The following is a 24,192-nucleotide window of genomic DNA, read 5'->3' as shown; positions in this document are numbered from 1 at the left end:
CCTTAAATCTCTTTTTGAAATTTTTCAACATAGTTCCTAGTGGGGTGGGCTTACCTTGTGCCTCACCCATGTTTCCTTGAGACAAAATGCCACGCTCACACCACACGCACACAACAAAACAAAGAATGGGTAAGAAGGGCACACACACACTTTTACAGTTTACGCCATACCATAATCAAAACCAAAATCAGAGTATCAAGAAATCCAAGCCAGGTCAAAACCAAAACCAAAGTATCAAGCAATCCAAGTCAAGTCAAAAACAAAAACCAAAGTGCCAGTACAGGCATACTTTTGCCTGTGCTGGGCTGTCTGCCTGTGGATGAAGCATGGGTGATCAGGCCATGCTTCCACTCAAATGGAGTAGGCAAGTTCCCAAGACTAGTCATATCAAGCAATTCAAACCAAGTCAAAACCAAAACCAAAACCAAAGTGCTAATAAAGGCACACCATGGGTGATAAGGCCACGCTTCCACTCAAATGGAGTAGGCAAGTTCCAAAGACCAGTTTTACCAAGTTTTAGATGTCCATACTCCAACTGCCCATTCCTTCCCAGTGTTCAGCCACTGCGTTGATCCTCCACAGGGGCCTGCCACACACTGCTCCCACCGGGGCAAATGCCTATCCGGGAGTGCTCTCAGGATCCATGTCGCTAGTGCTGGTTGGAGTCCCCCGCAGAGATGTTCCACAGGGCAGGCTTAAGCTGCCTAAGGAGCTGCCTTGACCATCTGCCAATCACCTTGCTTCCTGGTCAGGGAACCAAGAAATGTAGCAGGACGGGCCGCAGACAAAACCCCTCAGACACCAAGTTAAAGAAGGAAGGGGTTTATTCAGCTGGGAGCATCGGCAAGACTCCTGTCTCAAGAGCCAAGCTCCCCGAGTGAGCAATTCCTGTCCCTCTTAAGGGCTCACAACTGTAAGAGGGTCCATGTGAGAGGGTCGTGATCGATTGAACAGGCAGGGGGTACGTGACTGGGGGCTGCATGCAACGGTAATCAGAACGGAACAGAACAGGTCAGGGATTTTTACAATACTTTTCTATACAATGTCTGCAATCTACAGATAACATACCAGTTAGGTCAGGGGTCGCTCTTTAACTACTAGGCCCAGGACATGGCACCAGGCTGTCTGCCTGTGGGTTTCATTTCTGCCTTTTAGTTTTTACTTCTTCTTTCTCTGGAGGAAGAAATTGGGCATAAGACAATATGAGGGGTTGTCTTCTCCCTTACTACTGTATTTGTTAAATGAATGAATGGATGAGTAAGACATTGTATTCGCTTTTAAAGATCTTAAAATCTAGAGAGGAGAGAAACATTGCTGTAGGAGAGAATAAACAAAGGACTGTGAAATCTCTGGAGAAATTGAGATCAGGAAAGGAAGGGAAAATCACAAATGTCAAGCCAGGAGCATCAGGTTAGTTAGATCTGTGCTTTGAGATGAAAACCCTTTACAAATCCCAAGTCAGGGAATGCAGTGGTTCTAGAGCCAACTCTAAAGAAAATTTCACACATGAGAAATACATCCTACTGGATATCCAGATTAAAAGCATTCAGTAGAGACTGGTGCAGGGGCTCAGGCCTGTAATCCCAGCACTGTGGACTGAGGCAGGCAGATTGCTTAAGCCCAGGAGTTTGAGACCAGCTGGCCAACATGGCAAAAACCCCATCTTATTAAAAATACAAAAAATTAGCCAGGCATGGTGGTATGTTACTGTAATCCCAGGTACTCAGGAGGCTGAGGTGGGAGGATCACCTGAGGCCAGGAAGTAGAGGCTGCAGTGAACTGTGACCATGCCACTGTGCTCCAGCCTGGGCGACAGAGTGAGACCCTGTCTCAAAAAATAAAATAAAATAAGAAATAATAAAATAAAATTAGCCGGGCATGTCAGGAGGCTGAGGTGGGAGGATTGCTTGAGCCCAGGAGGAATTCAAGATTGTAGTGAGCTCTATCATGCTGCTGCACTCCAGCCTGGATGACAGAGCGAGACCCCAGCTCTTTAAAAGAAAAGGGTTGAGTAAATACTTGTTGAGTAATTGCTTGTCACCATTTCCGGAAATAATCGGATTTATGACAGAGGCCCCGCCCACCTCTTTGATATGGACTTGCACTAATGAACTACAATTCCCAGCATGCGTCAGAATTAGAGCCTTAGAATTTTTTTTAAAAAAATATGGCCTACAACTCCCGGCATGCTGAGCTCGGGTTCGCGGACCACACGCCTCAGCCAGCCGGGGCAAGGGCCTATCAGGGGCGAGTCTGGGCATCCGAGCGGGTTTGACGGAAGGAGCGGCGGCGGCGACGGAGGAGGAGGATGGAGGCGGTGGTGTTCGTCTTCTCTCTCCTCGATTGTTGCGCGCTCATCTTCCTCTCGGTCTACTTCGTATCCTTGCCTGAGGCGGGCGGAAGCCTTGCCGGGGGACAGGGCTGAGGGTGGGCCAGTTGGGCACCCAGGCAGGTGTGTGGGACGAGGGAGGCGCTCGGCGACTGGCGTGCGCTCCTTGGGAGCTGGCCTGGCCGGGGCGGTGGTGCGGGCCCCGGGGCGAGGAGGAGAGGCCGGCTGCCCTACCCAACGGCGCCTGCTGCCCTGCACCCACTTGTCCTGCCTGGGCTGCCGGCCGCCCCTCACCCGGGTCCGCGTGGGCCTCTCCGGGCGCACCCCGGTTCGGCCTGCGCGCCTGCTTTTAGCTCGTCCCCGCGGCGCCGGGACCAGCCCTGCCTAAGCCACGGCCGCCCTCGGGAGAGAAGGGTCGCCGTTTCTCTGGGAGAGGCCCCTTGCCGTGCTCTTCGTCGGGTACTGAGGGTCCTAAGGGGGGTCGCTTGCGACAGTCGGGTGCCGGGATGAGTGCGGGCGATTTGCCTCCTCCTCTTCCCCGGGCAACACCCCTGGTACCCGCCCCTTTGTTCTGGCGGGTGTTGGTACTTGCAGAGACCTTTCACATCCAGGAGTTGACTCATTCGCCAAATGAGCAAAGTTGCTTCCTTCCCTGTGCCGTTTTGTAGTGAGTGTTGGAAAGGAGTTATTTTAACAACTATCTACAAAATGATTATTTTGGTTGTCCCTGGTGGTTGCAGATCTGTAAATTCAATAATTACACCTGCTGTTATTGCTGAAACAGCTCCCAGTCGTTTCTCAGCTTTTAAATTTTTCTATCGATCCCTGTTAAAACAAGTATTTTCTGTAGCTCTTCACGTTGCAGTATTCAAACTGTATTTTCCAGAGCAATAAATGGTAGTTGAATTTAGCACTGCGGTAGCCATGTCGGCTACAACTCTTCCCAGCTCTTGACGAAGCATCTAGGCTTAGTTGTTGCCCAATGTTGTATTGCACAATCCAGTTTTAAGTAATTAAATATAAGATAGAAAAAACGTATGAGGAACTTAGCATTTCAGCTTCCTTTCTTGAAAATCACATGTACCCGTTTCTGATAGGATTAAACCGTTTGCTAGAGCATGCGGGCTTTAGGGTAGTTCTACAGAGTATATGTTCAGTGCAGCTTCATACTTCATTGTGGACTGGCAGGCAGCCTGTTGTAGTGGAAGGGGACAAAATTTGGAAATCAGGTTTCCCGCTCAGCCAGTTCTTTGCTGTGCACATTATTTCCCTAAGCCTCAGTTTTCTGATCTTTAAAATAGGAAATGTTTATTTCCTAGATACGCACAATGAGAATGGTGCTGAGCACCCTAGCACAGTGCCTGCCCCATAGCTAATGTTCAGTAAATATTGCTCTGCCTTTGTGTCCCCACCCTCCCCAGTTGAGCAGCAGTTTTTACTTGATGATTTCTAACGACAAGATTTCTGAGTTTTATTAGGTTTGCGGAGCTGATTGAAAGGGCAGCATCGCTTGCCTAAGTTTTGATGACCTCTATGCCCCTTTTGTGATATAAGGAACTAGAGCAAGCTTGTCCAATCCACGGCCCGGCATGGGCTGCATGTGGCCCAGGACAGCTTTGAATGTGGCACAACACAAATTTGTAAACTTTCTTAAAACATTGTGATTCTTTTTTGGTGATTTTTTTTTTTTTTTTTTTAAGCTTATCAGCTATCATTAGTGTTGCTGTATTTTATATGTGGCCCAAGGCAATTCTTCTTCAGGTGTGGCCCAGGGGAGCCAAAAGATTGGACACCCCTGAACTAGAGCTTACACTCAGAAATGAAACTGGGTTTTTTCTTTTTGCAGTTTGGAAAACCAGGCTTGATAATTTGAAATAGTCCTGGTTTACACCAATTTATGCATGTAGAGAAATGGTAGGTGGAATGTTTGACTTAGACATTACATTAAAGTACATTCGGCGGTATTTTGATGAAGTTCAGCATATTCTGTATTTTAGGATAGTTGCACTAACTTAGTATTAGGGATAAGAGGTGGAAAATGGTCAGGGTAGACTTCATATAGGATATAAAAGTTTTCTTGGACTTTGAACTGTGGACAAAATCTACAGAAAGGGATAGAGGTGAGTATTCCAAATCATACACTGGCAATAGCGAAGGTGCAGAGACAGGTATGTTCGTGGATTTCTGGGCGATGGTTAACAAATAGACCATCTGGAGCACATGGTTGATTTTGGTGGCAGTAGAAGGCTAAATTGGAAAGGCAGGATTACATCAGATTTTCGGAGAGCCTGAATGTTAAGGGTGGGAGGGAAGTCTTTCACTTTTATCCTGCAGGAAATAGACAGCCATTGAAAATTTTTATTTTCGGTAGTTTATTAGGAAGATGAATTTGCAGAGTGGGTTGGAAACAAGAAAGATTGGAAGATAAACCAACAGGGGCTAGGGTCGTCTGGATTTCAAATAGAGTGCTGGTTGTGGGCAGGTGAAAGGGGGGAATATGTAAGTAGTATTTGGAAGAAATGATTGCTGGGACCTACAAATGATTGATTATGATATATGAAACAGAAGGCAGAGATAGCTTTCCATATTTTGATCCTGGGCTGATGATACTTGTGTCAGTAACAGATATAAAACAAATTGGAGGAAAATCAATTTGTGGAGAAAGTGATGAGTTTGACTTTATTTTATTTATTTTATTTTTATGTTTATTTTTGAGACAGAGCCTCACTGTGTCACCCAGGCTGGAGTGGAGTGGCACAGTCTTGGCTCACTGCTACCTCCACCTCCTGGGTTCAAGCGATTCTCCTGCCTCAGCCTCCCAAGTAGCTGGGACTACAAGCGCCCACCAAATCTGCTGCTCAGACTGGAGCGCACTGGCGTGATTATAGTTCAGTGTAACGTGAATCCTGGGCTTTTGGCATTTTGCTGCCTCGCCCTAGCACTACTGCTACTAATAGCTAGCATTACAGGTGCTCTTGCCCAGCTAATTAAAAAAAAAAAACTTTTTTATGTAGAAATGGGGGTGAGGCCAGTGAATCACTTGAAGCCAGGAGTTCGAGACCAGCCTGGCTAACATAGCGAAACCCTGTGTCTACCCAAAATACAAAAAATTAGCTGGGTGTGATGGCGTGCACCTATAATTCCAGCTACTTGGGAGGCTGAGGCACAAGAATTGCTTGAACTCAGGAGGCGGAGGTTGCAGTGCGTTGGAATTATGCTACTGCACTACAGCCTGGGCGACAGAGATGGAGGCTTGCTATGTTGCCTATGCTGATCTTGAACTCCTGCTTCAGGCGATGCCTCAGCTTCCCACAGTGCTGGGATATTTTCCTTTTGTTTTTTTTGTAGCCATTGTTTTACCTTTGAGGAACTCAAACTAAATGTTCTGGTTGGGTCAGATTAGATTTGAGCAAAATGGGATTATTTTGTAAAATAATTTGTTGAAGGAACATGAATGGGAAAATTGAGTTGTCTAATGAGCAAACTTTAGGAAACAACTCATTTTTTTCCAAGTCAAATTTAATTCTGCCTTGTAACTGGGATTGCTTTCTGAAACTTAAATACTTAGTTATTATAAAAGAAATATAATAATTCCTTATCTTGATCATCAGATAATTACATTGTCTGATTTAGAATGTGATTACATTAATGCTAGATCATGTTGCTCGAAATTAAACAAGGTAAGACATTTCTTTGCTCATTTTTTGGCATTGAAGCCAGATCATTTTCCATATTTAAGATTATTATAGATAATAGATGTATTTTTTATTTTAGAGTACTTGTTGTCTCTTATTCATTGGAAACTTGATGGAACTGCTGTGTTTTACAATATTTTAGATCATGAAATTATGCTAGAAGATCTGACTTGAAATTTTGTTTCTTTACATGTTGCTTGTCTCTTGTTTACATGGATAACATCTTTACTCAGAGTAGGGAAATGTTGGTTATGAGGGTAATCGTTTTTGTCTTCTGTGTCGGAACTCCCTCCTCCCACTCATGGAAAAAAGCTCAGGTCTGTCTTTGGTTGAATGAAGGAAGACCTTTCTTGTGTAGTTTACTGAGAAAAAAAATATATATTTTAATATATGACTCTATTTATTTTTTGAGAGACAGGGTTTCTTGCGGTGATGATCAGGCTATTCTTGAATTCCTAGGCTCAAGTGATCTGCCTCAGCCTCCTGAGTAGCTGGGACTATAGCGCACGCCACCACACCTGGCTAATTTTTTTTATTTTTATTTTTTGAAATGGAGTCTTGCCGTGTCACCCAGGCTGGAGTACAGTGGTGTGATCTTGGCTCACTGCAACCTCTGCCTCCCAGGTTCAAGTGCTTCTCCTGCCTCAGCCTTCCCAAGTAGCTGGGATTACAGGCACCTGCCGCCACACCTGGCTATTTTTTTTTTTTTGTATTTTTCGTACAGATACGGTTTCACCATATTGGCCAGGCAGGTTTCAAACTCCTAACCTCAAGTGATTCGCCTGCCTCAGCTTCCCAAAGTGTTAGGATTATAGGCGTGAGCCACTGTGCCCAGCCACCTGGCTAATTTTAAAATTTTTTTGTAGACTGGGTCTTGCTATGTGACCTAGACTGGTTTTGAACTTCTGGCCTTAAGCAATCCTGCTGTCTTGGCAAAGTGCTGGGATTACAGGTGTCAGCCACCATGCCTGGCCTAAGCTCCATATTTTAAAAATTTTCATCAATTTTGTTTGATTGCTTGAGGCAGAGTCTCACTCTGTTGCCCAGGCTGGAGTGCAGTGATGTGATCATGGCTCACTGCAGCCTTGACCTCCCAGGCTCAAGAAATCTCCTTCCACCTCAGCATCCCACGTAGCTGGGTTCTACAGGTGTGTGCCATCATACCTGGCTAATTTTTAAAATTTTTTTGTAGAGATGGAGTTTCACTGTGTTGCCCAGGCTGGTCTGAAATTCCTGGGCTCAAGCGATCTGCCCTCTTTGGCCTCCCAAAGTGTTAGGATTACAGGTATGAGCTACTGTACCCAGCCTCATGTAGCTTCTTGAAATAAGGTAAATAGCAATTAAATTTTGAGGCCTTCCATGTTTGAAAATGTCTTATCTTTTCACTTGATTCATAGTTGTCAGAGTACAGGGTTCTAGGTTGGAAAAGATTTTTCTTTCAGAAATTTAAAGACACCCCTTGGTGGTCTTCCGACTTCCAGTGTTGTTCAAGTTGGGAAGTATCATGCCTTTTTTTTTTTTTTTTTTGAGACAGAGTCTCGCTCTGTTGCCCAAGCTGGAGTGCAGTGGCGCAATCTCGGCTCCCTGCAAGCTGCACTTCCCAGGTTCACGCCATTCTCCTGCCTTAGTCTCCTGAGTAACTGAGACTACAGGCACCCGCCACCACGCCCGGCTAATTTTTTTGTATTTTTTAGTGGAGACGGCATTTCACTGTGTTAGCTAGGATGGTCTTGATCTCCTGATCTCATGATCCGCCTGCCTTGGCCTCCCAAAGAATTTCTTATCTTTTTAATATGATTCATTGTCTCTCTCTCTCTCTCTCTCTGTCTCTCTCTTTTCCTGTCCTCTGGGGAAGTTTTAGAATCTTTTCTTTATCCTTGGTGTTTTGAAATTTTACAGTGCTGTACTGTAAAAACTCTCTATACTTTTATTTATTTATTTTTGAGACAGAGTCTTGCTCTGTTGCCCAGGCTGGAGTGCAGTGGCGTGATCTCGGCTCACTGCAAGCTCTGCCTCCTGGGTTCCCACCATTCTCCTGCCTCAGCCTCCCAAGTAGCTGCGACTACAGATACCCACCACCACACCCAGCTAATTTCTTGTATGTTTAGTAGAGATGGGGTTTAACTGAGTTAGCCAGGATGGTCTCCATCTCCTGACCTGGTGATCTGCCTGCCTCAGCCTCCCAAAGTGCTGGGATTACAGGCATGAGCCCCTGTGCCCAGCTTTTTTTTTTTTTTGAGACGGAGTCTCGCTCTGTCGCCCAAGCTGGATTGCAGGATTGCAGTGGCATGATCTCACTGCAAGCTCTGTCTCCCCGGTTCACACCATTTTCCTGCCTCAACCTCCCAAGTAGCTGGGACTACAGGTGCCTACCACCATGCCTGGCTAGTTTTGTTTTTGTATTTTTAGTAGAGACAGGGTTTCACCGTGTTAGCCAGGATGGTCTCGATCTTCTGATCTTGTAATCTGCCCAATGTGCTGGGATTACAGGCATGAGCCATTGCGCCCGGCCCTCTGTGTACTTTTTAAAAGGCCTTTCTCGTTTGTTTTCGACATCTGATAGGCTCTTTCAATATGGGAAGTTTTCTTGTATTCGTTCTTTAATGTTTCTTCCCCATCTTTTTTCCCTCCTCCTCTTCCTACAACTTCCACTAACTAGACAATTGATCTGGATTGATCTGCCAATTTTTCCTTTTTCTTAGTTTTTTCCCTTTGATTTTTTTTTTGCTGTTTTTATTTCCCTTGCTTTTTCTTCTGAATTTTCTTTCTTTCTTTTTTTTTGAGATGGAGTTTCACTCTTGTTGTCTAGGCTGGAGTGCAGTGGCGCTATCTCGGCTCACTGCCACCTCCACCTCCTGGGTTTAAATGATTCTCGTGCATCAACCTCCCAAGTAGCTGGGATTACAGGGGTGTGCCACCATGCCGGCTAATTTTTGTACTTTTAATAGAGACGAAGTCTCGCCATGTTGGCCAGGCTAGTCTCGAACTCCTGACCTCAGGTGATCCGCTCTCCTCAGCCTCCCAAAGTGCTGGGATTACAGGCATGAGCCACTGCAACCAACCTTCTTCTGAATTTTCTAACAATTGTAGCATTTATGCTAAAATGATGATTTTTAAGAGGTTTTTATTCTCTTGGTTCATGTTTGACTCCTAGCTCTCTGAGAATACTGATTATAGTATTTTTCTATTTTTTTAAATTAAAGATAGGGTCTTTTTCTCTCATCCAGGCTGAGGTACAGTGGCACAATCGTATTTCATTGCAGCCTTGAATTTCTAGGCTCAAGCGATCCTCCCGCCTTAGCATTCCAAGTAGCTGGGACTGCAGATGTGCACTACCATGCCTGGGTGATTATAGTATTTTTGAAATTTTCTTCTGCTTCTTATGTTGTATCTGTTTCCATCAAGTTCTTTTCCTTTCTTTTTTTCCCCTACTGTGTCTTTCATTTTGGAGACTTTCTTCAAATTTCTGATATAGGACTGCCTATTCATATTTAAGGATAAAGCACTAAAATGCTCATTGAAAGCTCTTTGGATGGTCTAGATTTGTTGACTGGTAGACTTCCCTGTCGGGTAATTGTTATCTACCTGGACTTTTGTTGGGGTAGCTGAAATGGCGGTGTTTTGGTAGGTGTTTTTTGAGTCATTTACTTTAGAGAAAAATCCTCCAAGCTCCTTCTTGGAGGATATGAGTCTAGTGCCAGTGTGCTGAGGACAAATTCAGGGAAGGGCATATCATTAAGGAGGGAAGAGACAAAAAACAGAGGACTTGGTTGAAAGTCAGTAAACCAAGCATGATAAGGTTAAGTCTTGCTTCCTGAAACATATTTCACGCCAGGTGCAGTGGATGACACCTGTTCCAAGTACTTTGGGAGGCCAAGGAGGGAGAATCACTTGAGCCCCAGGGGTTCGAGACCAGCTCTGGTAACACAGGGAGACTTCCTCTCTACAAAAATGAAACCAGAGAGAAAAAAAAAAACGTGTTTCAGGTCTGTGTCTGTGTAAAACAAAGATGATTGCAGTTTACAGTCAGAAATCCAGAGACTGAAGGCTATAGCTTTAGGGATCTTATATGGATCAGAGAGTATTAGTGTCACATCAGCTGACATTTTATTGAGTGCCTACTTTGCATGTGGCTTACACGTTATTTCATCTAACTCTCTACAACAACTTCGTGAGGTAGGTATTATGTGTATTTTACAGATGAAAACATTGTGGCTTAGAGAGGGTAACTTTTCCAAAGATTGCACAGCTAATAAATAGGACATAGCATGAGTTCCATTCCAGATTTGTTTGACTTTGTAGCTCATACTTGTGAGAATTATGCAGTCAACTAGAACTTTCCAATATGTAATAGCATTTTAAAAAGTATAGCCAGCCGGATGCAGTGGCTCACGCCTCCCAGCACTTTGGGAGGCTGAGGCAGGTGGATCATGAGGTCGAGAGATCGAGACCATCTTGGCCAACATGGTGAAATCCCGTCTCTACTAAAAAATAAAAAAATTAGCTGGCGTAGTGGCGGGCGCCTGTAGTCCCAGTTACTGGGGCTGAGGCAGGAGAATCACTTGAACCCAGGAGGCAGAGGTTTCAGTGAGCTGAGATCGTGCTACTGCACTCCAGCCTGGTGACAGAGCAAGACTCCGTCTCAAAAAAAAAAAAAAAAAATATATATATATATATATGTATGTATGTGTATATATGTGTGTGTGTATATATATGTGTGTGTATATATATAACCAAGTTGATTGCAAATTAGGTTTATGGCCCAGAAAAATCTCTACTTCTTTATTTACCAATTTTTTTTTAACCAAATATTACCTTTATTTACCAAATATTCTTTATTTACCAAAAAATTATCCAAAATCTAAATGCAAGAGGTCTGAGGTCATTATGCCTGGGCTTATACTGTATTGCTCTGCCACTATTTAGCTGTGTAACCTTAGGCAATTTACCTAACCACTCTGAGTTTTATTTTCCTCATTTCTGAAAGTGAGGCATGCCAGTTTCTTTCATTAAATGTTAACTTCCACTGAAAGAAGTTAACTTTAATTAAAAATCTGTACTCATAGGAAAGGAAGGCTGTTGGTGAATTGAGAACCCTGCCACAAAAGTTGTTGATGCATGAGAACTAGAACATTACAAGTCAACAAAGAGTATAGGGAAGGGCATGGAGCTCTGTAAAGCCAATAGGCCAGGATTCTGGCATGCTGGCTCATTATCGTATTTGGTCAACTTTGAGCTCTAATTGTAAGCTTTTACATTTTTTTTTTTTCCTTTTTCTCTGAATATGAAATGGTTTCCTTGGGATTCTGGAGATTGGAAAATGTTTAATGTTGCTATTCTGACTTGAAAGGCAACATGTGTATGGCTATCAACCATCCTAAATTAGAGCTAGGGGCTTTGGCATAGATACTAGAATGGGAAGTAAACAATACTCTACTTTTTCTCTAGTTCTCATTCAAACCTGCTTAATGAATGAACCTAAGCCTTTGCTTAGGATAAAAAGTAATTGAAATTTAAGTGCTTTATTTTTAAGCTGTGCCCTGATGTATTTGCATGGGATACAAAGTTATAGCAGTATGCAAATCTGGGACTTGTGAGTCTAAAAATAATCTTGAAACAGTAGCTTGTAAATTCTCTGTACGTTCATTGATTTAGTTTCAAATAACATTGTATAGTCAGGAAGGACATAGCAGTGAGATGTAATACCGTGTTCTTTTATTGCAGTGGGTAATTCCAGAATTGATTGGCCATACCATTGTCACTGTATTAATGCTCATTTCATTGCACTGGTTCATTTTCCTTCTCAACTTACCTGTTGCCACTTGGAATATGTATCGGTGAGTACAATTTTAGTTTGGTGTCAAGGCAGTTAAAAAAATTTTTAAAAAGATGTTTTTTTTTTTTTCAAGACAGGATCTTACTCTATTACCCAGGCTGGAGTGCAGTGGTGCAATCTCAGCTCACTGCAATTTCTGCCTCCTCAGTTCAAGCGATTCTCCTACTTCAGCCTCCCGAATAGCTGGGACTACAGGCGTGCACCACCACACCTGGCTAATTTTTGTATTTTTACTAGAGACAGGGTTTAACCATGTTGGCCAGGCTGGTCTTGAACTCCTGACCTAAGTGATCCTCCTGCCTCAGCTTCCCAAAGTGCTGAGATTATTTATAGGTGTGTCCCAAAAAAAGGTGTTTAATAGCTTTCTTGTTGTTATTGTTGGAGATGGAGTCTCACTCTGTCACCCAGGCTGGAGTGCAGTGGCTTGATTTCAGCTCACCACAACCTCTGCCTCCCAGGTTCAAGCCATTCTCCTGCCTCAGCCTCCTGAGTAGCTAGGATTCAGGTGCCTGCCACAATGCCTGGCTAATTTTTGTATTTTTAGTAGTCAGGGTTTCACTGTGTTGGTCAGGCTGGTCTCAAGTGATCCTCCCACCTCTGTCTCCCAAAGTGCTGGGATTACAGGCATGAGTCACAGTGCTGGGCTGGAAGTACATTTAAACGCTGCAAATTAGGGCTGGGCACAGTGGCTCACGCCTGTAATCCTACCACTTTGGGAGGCTGAGGTGGGCAGATCACGAGGTCAGGAGATTGAGACCATCCTGGCAAACACGGTGAAACCCCATCTCTACTAAAAATACAACAAAAAAAATTAACTGGGTGTGGTGGCGTGCGCCTGTGGTCCCAGCTACTTGGGATGTTGAGGCAGGAGAATAGCATGAACCCGGGAGGTGGAGCTTGAAGTGAGCTGAGATCAGGCCACTGCAACCAGCCTGGGTGACAGAGCAAGACACTGTCTCAAAAAAAAAAAAAAAAAAGCTGCAAATTAGGTAACTAATCAAAATTTTTGACTTAATAAATTTAGGAAGTTTGTTCAAAGTGAGCTCAATGGAAACCCTGACTGTATATAATTTTATAGTTGGGCTGTTATACGTAGCATACTTTCTTGTGAAGACCGCTGGGATAATCTTGACAAGCCTGCAATTGTTATATTAGTGGGTTGCTGCTTTACTACATTTTTAGGTTTTATTTATTTTTATTTATGTCTAGTTTTTTGGGACAGAACCATTCATTGGCTGATTTTTAAGTATGATGTTGTAAAGTGCAGTTAGAATAAAAAGAACATAGGAAAAAATAAAGTAGGGTTTGGAGGAAGATAGGATGCATATGAAAAGATAATGGCAGCAGTAGAGATGAGGGAAGGAGTGGATATGGGGGAATGATTTTATAAAGGTGTGAAACTAGAATCTGAGTAAGGGAAAAGCTTTAAAGTATCTGTGTCTCTTTTATAGAGGGTGGGTATCCTGGGGTAGAATTTTTTGTTTTCTTTTTCTTTTTTTAATATACTGAACATGGGTTCTGAATTTTTTTTTTTCTTTTTAAGAGATGAAGTCTTGCTATGTTGCTCAGGCTGGAATGCAATGGCTGTTCACAGGCGTGATATAGTGCACTACAGCCTTGAACTCCTGGGCTAAAGCGATCTTCCTATGTCAGCCTTCTGAGTAGTTGGGACTACAGGTGCACACCACTGCGCCTGGCCTCTTTCAGGCTTAATAGTACTCTCCCATGATCAGTTCCACAGACCAATGCCCTCAAGTGAGCTCTGAGCTGGGAACACAGATTACTTGCACTTCTGCTGAGGGCTAGTCCCAGGCAGACTTTTAGCACAGCTAAGTCTCCCTGTAGTTTCACTAAGTGAAACACAACTTTGGGAGTGAGAATGGGAACTCGAACCTTTGAGAATGTGGATCTTAATGTTATACCAGCCCATCCTGTCAGTCATCTCTACTAGAAATGAAAACCTGCTAGAAGAGCCAGCTTTGGCATGGCTTCTTTGTAGATAGTGGTAAAAGGCTCTATGAAGTCAAGTCCAAAGATTCTTTTTTTAGGCCGGGCATGGTGGCCTACGCCTATAATCCCAGCACTTTAAGAGCCTGAGGTGGGTGGATCACCTGAGGTCAGGAGTTCGAGACCAGCCTGGCTAACATGGCGAAACCGCATCTCTACTAAAAATACAAAAATTAGCCGGGTGTGGTGGCATGTGCTTGTAGTCCCAGCTACTTGGGGGGCCGAGGCAGGAGAACTGCTTGAACCTGGGAGGCGGAGGTTGCAGTGAGCCGAGATTGCACCACTGCACTCCAGCCTGGGCAACAGAGCGAGAGCCAGTCTCAAAAAAAAAAAAAACAAAACAAAACACCGAAGATTCTTTTTTTGATATAATTGTAAAGACAAAGATCATATATATTTATTGCCCTGGTAACTGCAGTGACAGGTTGGCTGTCTGCTGGTCACAAGTTTACCTCCTATTTAAAAAGATTTAAAAAATCAACAGATTGATTAATTGCTATTTTCAGACCACTGTACTTTATGCTGTTGGAGATAAAGTACAGTAGTCCACAGGACAAAGAGGCAAAATACCTAGGAAGTGGAATCACTTGAGTCATATAGTAACTCTATATTTACCCTTTTGAAGAACTGCCTGAGTGTTTTCAGAAGCAGCTGCACTGTTTTTTTTTTTTTTTTTTTTGAGACAAAGTCTTACTCTATTGCCCAGGCTGGAGTGCAGTGGCGTGATCTTGGATTACTACAGCCTCAACCTCCTGGGCTCAAGCGATCCTCCCACCTCAGCCACCCAAAGTGTTGGGATTACAGGCGTGAGCCACTGTGCCCAGCCATAGCTGCACTATTTGACATTCCCACAAACTGTGTATTGGGGGTTCCATTTTCTCTACATCCTTGCCAACACTTTTTATTGTGTGTATCCTTTTTTTTTTTTTTTTGATGGATATAAAAAAAATCAAAAACTGTCTTTGATATTTTTTTCCTGCCCTAGTAGAATGCAGCTGTGGAGTTCCACTGCCTGTTATAAGCATTAATATATGTGCCTCAGCGACCATCCCACTCGTGGTCTTTGGGGAATCATACCACTAGCAACAGCTCTCAGCAACTTTTATCCAAATTGTGCTGATCTGTCTTGGCAATAAGTAATTTAGGTGTGATGCTCATTCTCCAGCATGCTAAATGGTCTGTTATGGTAAAGTTTTATCAGTCTTCTAGTTATAACACACTGGAAGTAAGAATTAATATGAAAGATTGGCTGTCAGACACTGGAAACCTTATATAATCCTATTTTAAATTATTCCTGTGTGTTTTAGAGGTGAGTGCAGTGGCTCACTCCTGTAATCCCAGCACTTTGGGAGGCCGAGGTGGGAGGATCACCTGAGGTCAGGAGTTCAGGACCATCTTGGCCAACATGGGGAGACCCCATCTCTACTAAAAATACAAAAATTAGCCAGGTGTGGTGGTGTTGGGCACCTGTAATCCCAGCTACTCAGGAGGCTGAGGCAGGAGAATTGCTTGAATCCAGGAGGAGGAGGTTGCGGTGAGCCGAGATCGTGCCACTGCACTCCAGCCTGGGCAATAGAGTGAGATTATGTCTAAAAATAATATAATAAACTGAAAAAAGTATAATTGGATTGTTTGTAACACAAAGGATAAATGCTTGAGGTAGTGGATACCCCATTTACCCTAGTGTGATTTTTTTTTTTTTTGAGACGGAGTTTTGCTCTTGTTGCCCAGGCTGGAGTGCGATGCTGCAATCTTGCCTCATTGCAACCTCTCCCTTCCGGGTTGCAGAGGTTGTGGGATTACAGGCATGCGCCACCATGCCTGGCTAATTTTGTATTTTTAGTAGAGATGGGATTTCTCCATGTTGGTCAGGTTGGTCTCGAACTCTCAACCTCAGGCGATCCTCCCGCCTTGGCCTCCCAAAGTGCTGGGATTACAGTCGTGAGCCACTGTGCCTGGCCTTACCCTGATGGTATTATTACACATTGCATGTCTGTATCAAAATATCTCATGTTAACCCATAAATATATGTACCTACTATGTACCCACAAAAATTAAAAATAAAACAAAAATCTAAAAAGGAAAAAAAAGGAGACAGCTAAGTAAGTGGTGGTAGGAAGAAAGACCGGACAAGGGTTTGATGGACTGGCTGTGAAAGATGAAGAGAGAAGTCCCAGTTGGGTAAGAGGAAGTTTTTAAGGACCACCAAGAAAATGGTGACACTCTTATTAGATAACCTAGAAATTAGACAAGGATGAGATGTTATCTGGATATTCAAATGAAAATACCTTCTATTCAGCTATAGTTGGGCTACTGGGGTTTTAAGGAGAATTTCAGATTTGTGGAACTCAGAGAATCCTTTGCATTTCAAAGAAGTGATAATTGAGGAGCTATGTGACAAGTGAGATATCTAAGGTTGTACTAGAAGAAGCTTAGACGTGAGAGCAGGAAGAATTCATGGACAGTGCTAGGTTAGGACATATATGTTACACAGATGACACAGTCTGGATGTTGAAGCCCAGACACTTAAACTGATTGATCCTCTCAAAGTAACCTAACTTCCTTAATTTCCCTATTTCCATAATGAAGTTTCTAAGAACTTAATAAAATTGGTTTGGGTTTGGAGCCTCCTTTAACCTTTGTCTAATGGAAAAGGGCTGTAGATATGACTGGTATGGTAGTTTTCTACAGATGAGTAAAAGGGTTTCAGTGCATAAAATACCCTTATCTGGAATGTTACTGTATTTATTTTAGAGGGCACAAAATTAGCAGTATTGTAACTTTCAAAAGGAAGCTAAGTGGCAGCCCATGACATTATCATACTACTCTGTCCGTATGTGGTATGAATGTAAGGTTGCTATGCTCTGTCACCCAGGCTGGGGCTCAGTGGTGCAATCTTGGCTCACTGCAACCTCTGCCTTCCGGGTTCAGGTGATTCTCCTGCCTCAGCTTCTCCAATAGCTGGGATTTCAGGTGCCCACCACCATGCCCAGCTAATTTTTGTATTTTTAGTAGAGACAGGGTTTCACCATGTTGGCCAGGCTGGTCTTTGAACTCCTGAGCTCAAGTGATCCACCTGCCTCGGCCTCCCAAATTGCTGGGATTACAGGCATGAGCCACAGTACCGGGCCTGACTGGTTCACTTTTAAAAGTCGATTATTATTGGCTACTTATATTTGAATACTTATGCCTGTGATTTGATTTTCCTTCTAATGTGTGTGTCCTTTAATTTATCAGATACATTATGGTGCCGAGTGGTAACATGGGAGTGTTTGATCCAACAGAAATACACAATCGAGGGCAGCTGAAGTCACACATGAAGGAAGCCATGATCAAGCTTGGATTCCACTTGCTCTGCTTCTTCATGTATCTTTATAGGTGAGTTTAAAATCCTAGTATTTTCCTAGATGTAATATTTGCTTTTGAAGGGTGAGATATTACTATACTATAGGATTGTGCATTGACATTGTGGAACTTTTGGGGATTATGTAAATTCCTTGTGGCTGTGTAGATTATTTATGTATGTCATTGAATCAGCTTTCTGTCTGAACTACAGTAGATCTGCCCTGTGGCATCTTAGTTATGCCTTAGCTGTTGAGGCTATCAATATGCTTAAAACTGGGCACGGTGGCTCATGCCTGTAATCCCAGCACTTTGGGAGTCCCAGGCGGGCAGATCACCTGAGGTCAGGAGTTCGAGACCAGCCTGACCAACATGGAGAAGCCTGTCTCTACTAAAAATACAAAATTAGCTGAGCGTTGTGGCGGGTGCCTGTAATCCCAGCTACTCGGGAGACTGAGGCAGGAGACTCAGTTCAACCTGGGAAGCAAATGTTGTGGTGAGCCGAGAATGCACCATTGCACTCCAACCTAGGCAACAAGAGTGAAACTCCATCTCAAAAAAAAACTGTCTTTGATATTTTTTTCCTGCCCTAGTAGAATACAGCTGTGGAGTTCCACTGCCTGTTATAAGCATTAATATATGTGCCTCAGCGACCATCCCACTCGTGGTCTTTGGGGAATCATACCACTAGCAGCAGCTCTCAGCAACTTTTATCCAAATTGTGCTGATCTGTCTTGGCAATAAGTAATTTAGGTGTGATGCTCATTCTCCAGCATGCTAAATGGTCTGTTATGGTAAAGTTTTATCAGTCTTCTAGTTATAACATACTGGAAGTAAGAATTAATATGAAAGATTGGCTGTCAGACACTGGAAACCTTATATAGTCCTGTTTTAAATTATTTCTGTATGTTTTAGAGGTGAACATGCCACCTTTTCCTTTATCCATCATAGATGCCTAGAATAGAGCAAAGGAGAAACAAAATTCCTGTGTATATGATTTGATTAAACCTTTGAAAAGCTAGAAGTCAGGCTTAACCTTTGTATGAAAGCTTTAATTAGATCATTTTTATTTTTCCCCCTTGGTAGAGTTTAATTTTTCACACAGGCATAAGGACTATTAGGAAAAATTTAATGTTGAAGTAAATTTCTACCACTCAGAAAATTCTTGATTAGAAACTGCATAGAGATAGCAATTTTTTCGTTTGTTTTCTTTGTTTTGTTTTGTTTTTCGAGGCAGAGTCTCGCTGTGTCACGCAGGCTGGAGCGCAGTGGTGCAATCTCAGCTCACTGCAACCTCTGCCCCCCAGGTTCAAGCGATTCTCCTGCCTCAGCCTCCCAAGGAGCTGGGACTACAGATATGTGCCACCATACCTGGCTAATTTTTTTTTTTTTTTTTGTATTTTTAGTAGAGACGGGGTTTCAGGACATGAGCCACCGTGCCCGGCTGAGATAGCAGTTTTTAAAAATTGCTATTTTGTTTGAAATAGTTTAGAAGTCAGAACCATTTTAGCCTCTTCCTGACAAAGCAGGCTTCCTAAAATTCCTTCACTGTGCTAAATCCACCCATTAGTGGATTAGATTAAAATTGGAGTTTACATAGTTTTCTTTTCACCATTCGTCTTATTTGCTTTTCTGTATTTTAAAAACTAGATCAGAAAAAGCACACTGGTATCAGTTTCTGGTTCTCATACCCTACCTCATTACTAATATGCTTAGTTTTTAATCCAAGTATCAAAGATGATGAATAAGGAGCAAAAAAAGTTTATGAGAACATAATGAGGCACCTGTTCTTGCTTTTAATACTTTTGTATCTTTACTGTCATATATGTTCTCTTATATTTGTTTCTGAAGAGACAAAAAACAAGCTGGTATTGGCTTAGCTAAGGTTATCCTTTTTTCATCCTCCCCACCTCTGCGGTTTCATGCTGTTGGAAAGTAAACTAGAAAAGGCATCCCCTAGGGGCGGTGCTGTAGGTACAGCCCATGTAGTCATACTTTGGGGAGGAAATTTAGGCTTGGAGAGCAGTATCTTGCTTCGTAGACTCAAAAGTCTTAGGATTTAAAAATGTATATGAGTTTCTGAACTCTTAGTCATTGAATTTAAAGTAGTGGAGAGTTGGACTGGAGGAATTAAGATGTAATTTTGGGGCAGGTTTAAGATACTGTTCTTTATAACTAAATAAAAGATAGGCAACTCATGTAACTGTTTTGCCTGGGCAGGTGTGTACTTCACTGGCTGTACCGTTTTCTTTTCTCTCTTCTCTTCCTTTCCTTTCCCTATTAGCCTGTTATTTTCAGCCACATTGCTATTACCTTACCCTTTGGTGTTACATATAGTTCAAAGGGTCAGAAGGTATCCTTGTAGCACTTTTCTCTTGGTTTTTGGTTGCTGTTTTTAAACAGTGGTTTTGCTGTTAATACCAAGTCATTAGCTTTTGATTGCAGAGATTTTATGCTACTTGTCTTTGTATCTAACACCTACCACACTCTGCCTAATTCCTTACGCCTAGTTGACATTTCAGGGCTTGTTGAATGCAATTAAAGTTTTGAAAAAATGCTCATCTTCTTTAGAGAATAGGGGAATCCATGCTTTTGGTTTTTTGATTGGGTGCTAGCCTAGTGGAATGTGGGCTCCATCACTTACATTGTGGCCTGGGGCAAGTTTCTTTTCTTTTTTTTTTTTTCTTTTGAGGCGGAGTCTCACTCTGTCCCCCAGGCTGGAGTGCAGTGGCAAGATCTCAGCTCACTGCAGCCTCCACCTCCCGGATTCCAGGGATTCTCCTGCTTCAGCCTCCTGCATAACTGGGGTTATAGGTGTACTCCACCATGTCCAGCTAATTTTTGTATCTTTAGTAGATCTGGGGTTTCACCATGTTGGTCAGGTGATCCACCTGCCTTGGCCTCCCAAAATGCTAGGATTACAGGCCTGGGCCACCACACCTGGCCTGGGGCAAGTTTCTTAACCTCTCTGAGCCTCAGTTTCTGATCTGAAAGGGGGATATTAATGATATTAATACTACCTACCTCATCACAGGGCCGGGCGCGGTGGCTCACGCCTGTAATCCCAGCACTTTGGGAGGCCGAGAAGGGTGGATCACGAGGTCAGGAGATTGAGACCATCCTGGCTAACACGGTGAAATCCCATCTCTACAAAAAATAAAAAAATTAGACGCGAGTGGTGGCAGGTGCCTGTAGCTCCAGTTACTCAGGAGGCTGAGGCAGGAGAATGGCATGAACCCAGGAGGCGGAGCTTGCAGTGAGCCAAGATCACGCCACTGTACTCCAGCCTGGGCGACAGAGCGAGACTTCGTCTCCAAAAAAAAAGGCTGGGTACGGTGGCTCATGCCTATAATCCCAGCACTTTGAGAGGCCAAGGCGGGCGGATTACAAGGTCAGGAGATCAAAACCATCCTGCTAACACGGTGAAACCCCGTCTCTACTAAACATACAAAAATTAGCTGGGAGCAAGACTCCGTCTCAAAAAAAAAAAAATAGTACCTACATCATCACATTTTAATGTGGACTAAGTGAGATAATACATGTGAGACACTTAGGTTTATGCTGACCCATAGTAAACTCTCAAAAATCTTTTAAAAATATTAGCTACTATCATTAATTTTTACCGTGCATTGAGTACATTTAGTATGGTTGAGTTTGGACAATTGTTTATACCATTAGTGATGTAAGGATATTTCTGTGTATTTTGATTTCAGCAGAGCAAGGCTGATCCCAGTATTTCAAAGGAAAGGATGGTTTTGTTATTGTTAACTGTCAGTGTTAGTGGCGTAGCATTTATTAGGTGGCTGCCGTGTGTCAGACATTGTGTACAGCATTGCAAGTGACACAAAGGAGCAGCACAGAATCCCTACAGTAAAAGCTTGGAGCTTGGTCATTGCAGGCTCAGGTGCTAGTAGAACATGAAAGTGGTGATGCTTGGGCCCTGCTCTCATCTTAGAGTTGCTCACAGTCCAGTGGTAGAGACAACATGTAAGCCATAGCAGCAGGAAGAAGAGCTGTGGAAGGAGGCTGTGCAACTGCCCTGGGCTGAGAGGCCAGCTTCCCTAGCGAGGTGCCCTAGAGCTAGTCACAAAACCTGAGTAAGAAGTTACTACTTTGATGGAGTGTTGGGATGGGGAGAAGAGGTTCCAGGCGTTGGCATAGGACAGTATGTATCTGGCTGGAGAATTTAGAATTTTTTTTCTGGACATAGGTGTTTTTTTTGTTTTGTTTTGTTGTTTTTTTTTAACTGAGCTAGGTTTTTGTTTGTTTGTTTTTTGTTTTTTTTTTAAACTATAGCCTAACATAGGTTTTAAGTTATACTTCCCCTAACTCCCCACCCCCAGTCACTCTTTTTTAGTGAAAAAGTTTGGACATGAAAGATCCTGATATATTCTTTCCTTTGGGTATGAATGATTGTCTTTTACTCAAATGATTGTTCCTTCATGGACCTTAGGGATGCAAGTCTGGACAAACTAGGCTCTGGAGGAACATTCCTGTGAAAACATTAGTAACATTAATTTCTTCTTTCCACAGTATGATCTTAGCTTTGATAAATGACTGAAGCTGGAGAAGCCGTGGTTGAAGTCAGCCTACACTACAGTGCACAGTTGAGGAGCCAGAGACTTCTTAAATCATCCTTAGAACCGTGACCATAGCAGTATATATTTTCCTCTTTGAACAAAAAACTATTTTTGCTGTATTTTTACCATATAAAGTATTTGAAAACTATGAATTGAGTTTCTGTAGATTTCTAGTTCTCAACTTTAGCCTGAACGCCAACACTTGAAGGTGTTTTTCATCATCTGTATGTCGAAGGTGGTTATTTGTATGTAGGAACGGGACTGCCATCCCAGCTTTGCATGCCAAAGAAATAAAGAACACACTTTAAAGGGCAAACTGAAGAGATGAGCGAGCAAAGAAAGGTGCCCTTTAGGTCTACTGAAAAGTTAGAGTACAAAGAACACTGTTGATCTGGACAGAAGAAGAAAAATTTAATTACCCTTTTTGCCTGTGTTGTGGCAACTTCATTTAATATGGTTTAAAGATTTATGAGACTGTCAGCTAAAAGTCTTTTCACAAGAATGTCAACAGAAAATGGCATTTCAAAATATATATATTTCTTTGTACAATTTGTGAAACCTTATAAGCCATTTTCCCCAGGTACAATGTAGTTCCTGCTGATAGAAAGGAAATATTTTGTCAAGAGCTTTCATTTAAAAGCCACTACCTCCATAATCACCCCCAAACCCAGAAAATCCCCACTGGCTCTTGCCAGTCTGGTTTTCGTATTGTAGTTTTTCCAATTGTATTTGATCTCCCTGATAATGTATTTCAATGTGTTTGGGTAGAAGATGCCAATCAGGTTGGAAGCAGGAGTAGTCAAGTCATTCACTGTCTGTGAAATTGAGCCTTTTGGTGCGCCACGTGGTACCAGATTAACCCTTCTATCCTTCTGCACTGACCACGTTGTGAGTTGGGAGACCAAATACAAGCCATTTCATGGACATAGCAATACGCAACCAAACTGTGTTCCTTGGAGCTATATTGTAAACTCTTGCAGTTGGGAGAGGAGTTCACCTCCTCAGCTGTTTGCCAGCTCTTACGGGGTAAAATAAACCTGGCAATTTATCCTCAGTCCTAGTTTGTGCTTTAATGTTGCTATCTTAAGCACTGGCATTTGGGCAAAACATGACTGTTCAGTGGGAGAATCCAAAGGTGTTATTCACTCTAGTTGAGATATAATTGGGTAGCTAAACAGGGCGTGTGGTCCCCAAAAGATTAAAGGTTGCATGTCCCTTTAGTCCTGGACTAGGTCTAGCCTTGGCAGAAGCAAAGGAGCTACTAAGCCAAACTCCCTGTACAGACAGACCATGTTTCAAGGCTGGAAGTAGTGCCATGGCAATACACAAAAGTAACGGTGAAATGGTAGGCAAAGTGAACTTGGCTCTTTTGGGCTCTTTGGGGGTCATAGAAATTGCTCCTTGTGGTAATCTTATATTTCTGTCTCTGTCAGGCACAGGGCCAAGAAGGTGTGTAACAGACATTACTTTTCTTGCATCTCTTTTTCATATCTTTTCCCTCTGAGGCAGCTTTTGCTTAGAAAATAGTCCCTTCACTCTGCCTTTCCTCCTAACTTCCTGTGCCTCTTCATGTTCTGCTCAAGCTTTTTAAAGCAACGAAGCTGTTGGAGAACTTAAATCCTCGCAACTGAGAGACAAACTTCAACTCAAAGGTGGTAGAGATCTTTTTTTTTTTTTTTTGAGATGGGGTCCCGCTGTGTCGCCCAGGCTGGAGTGCAGTGGTGTGATCTCAGCTGACTGCAACCTCTGCTTTCTGAGTTCAAGCGATTCTCCTGCCTCAGCCTCCCAAGTAGCTGGAATTGCAGCTAGCTACTCCTGGCTAATTTTTGTATTTTTAGTAGAGACGGGGTTTCACCATGTTGGCCAGGCTGGTCTCAAACTCCCAACCTCAAATGATCTGCCTGCTTTGGTCTCCCAAAGTGCTGGGATTACAGGCGTGAGCCACTGCACCCGGCCATGTAGAGGACTTTTGACCAAAATGTTTCACCTTCTCATTCAGATATTCTCAGTTATCAAAATAGTGACCCATGCAGTTGAGAGAGCCTTTGGCTGTCAGTTTACAGTACGTCAGGCATAAGTTGCTGAGGCTAAGTGAATCAGAAAGGTGCCATGTTTGTAACAAAAGTCAGAAGCTCCTTACTTCTGAAACAACTGTGGTTAAAAACAAAAACCCTTTTTTTTTTTTTTTTTGAGATGGAGTCTGGCTCTGTCGCCCAGGCTTGGAGTGCAGAGTGGCCGGATCTCAGCTCACTGCAAGCTCCGCCTCCCGGGTTTACGCCATTCTCCTGCCTCAGCCTCCTGAGTAGTTGGGACTACAGGCGCCCGCCACCTCGCCTGGCTAGTTTTTTGTATTTTTTTTAGTAGAGACGGGGTTTCACCGTGTTAGCCAGGATGATCTCGATC

At 43.1% G+C, this 24,192-nt stretch overlaps 1 protein-coding gene across 2 annotated transcripts; it reads left to right on the top strand.

Moving 5' to 3' along the window:
- The first annotated feature begins 2,208 nt into the window (after nt 1-2,208).
- Nucleotides 2,209-21,937, top strand: CNIH4 (cornichon family member 4). 2 transcript variants are annotated; one of them, XM_037985514.2, is made up of 5 exons: nt 2,209-2,377; nt 5,941-6,009; nt 11,749-11,861; nt 17,105-17,245; nt 21,743-21,937. In XM_037985514.2, exons 1-5 carry the CDS (start codon nt 2,309-2,311, stop codon nt 21,768-21,770), a joined length of 420 nt encoding a protein of 139 aa, XP_037841442.1. In that variant the 5' UTR covers nt 2,209-2,308; the 3' UTR covers nt 21,771-21,937. The 2 variants fall into 2 exon arrangements, with proteins under 2 accessions (XP_037841442.1, XP_007986526.1); XM_007988335.3 differs by lacking the exon at nt 21,743-21,937 and having other exon boundaries at nt 2,229-2,377; nt 17,152-17,245.
- The last annotated feature ends 2,255 nt before the right edge of the window (nt 21,938-24,192 follow it).

This window comes from Chlorocebus sabaeus, chromosome 25 (assembly GCF_047675955.1).
Source record: "Chlorocebus sabaeus isolate Y175 chromosome 25, mChlSab1.0.hap1, whole genome shotgun sequence".
NCBI lineage: Eukaryota > Metazoa > Chordata > Mammalia > Primates > Cercopithecidae > Chlorocebus > Chlorocebus sabaeus.
Note: the sequence above shows the minus strand (reverse complement) of the source record. Positions and strands in the feature narration are given on the sequence as shown.

Bases quoted from the DNA above. Each gene is read 5' to 3' on its own strand.
- CNIH4 (XM_037985514.2), top strand. From the start codon at position 2,309: ATGGAGGCGGTGGTGTTCGTCTTCTCTCTCCTCGATTGTTGCGCGCTC. The intron at 2,378-5,940 runs GTATCCTTGCCT...CTTGATCATCAG, and splicing joins TCTTCCTCTCGGTCTACTTC to ATAATTACATTGTCTGATTT. The intron at 11,862-17,104 runs GTGAGTACAATT...TTAATTTATCAG, and splicing joins GCCACTTGGAATATGTATCG to ATACATTATGGTGCCGAGTG.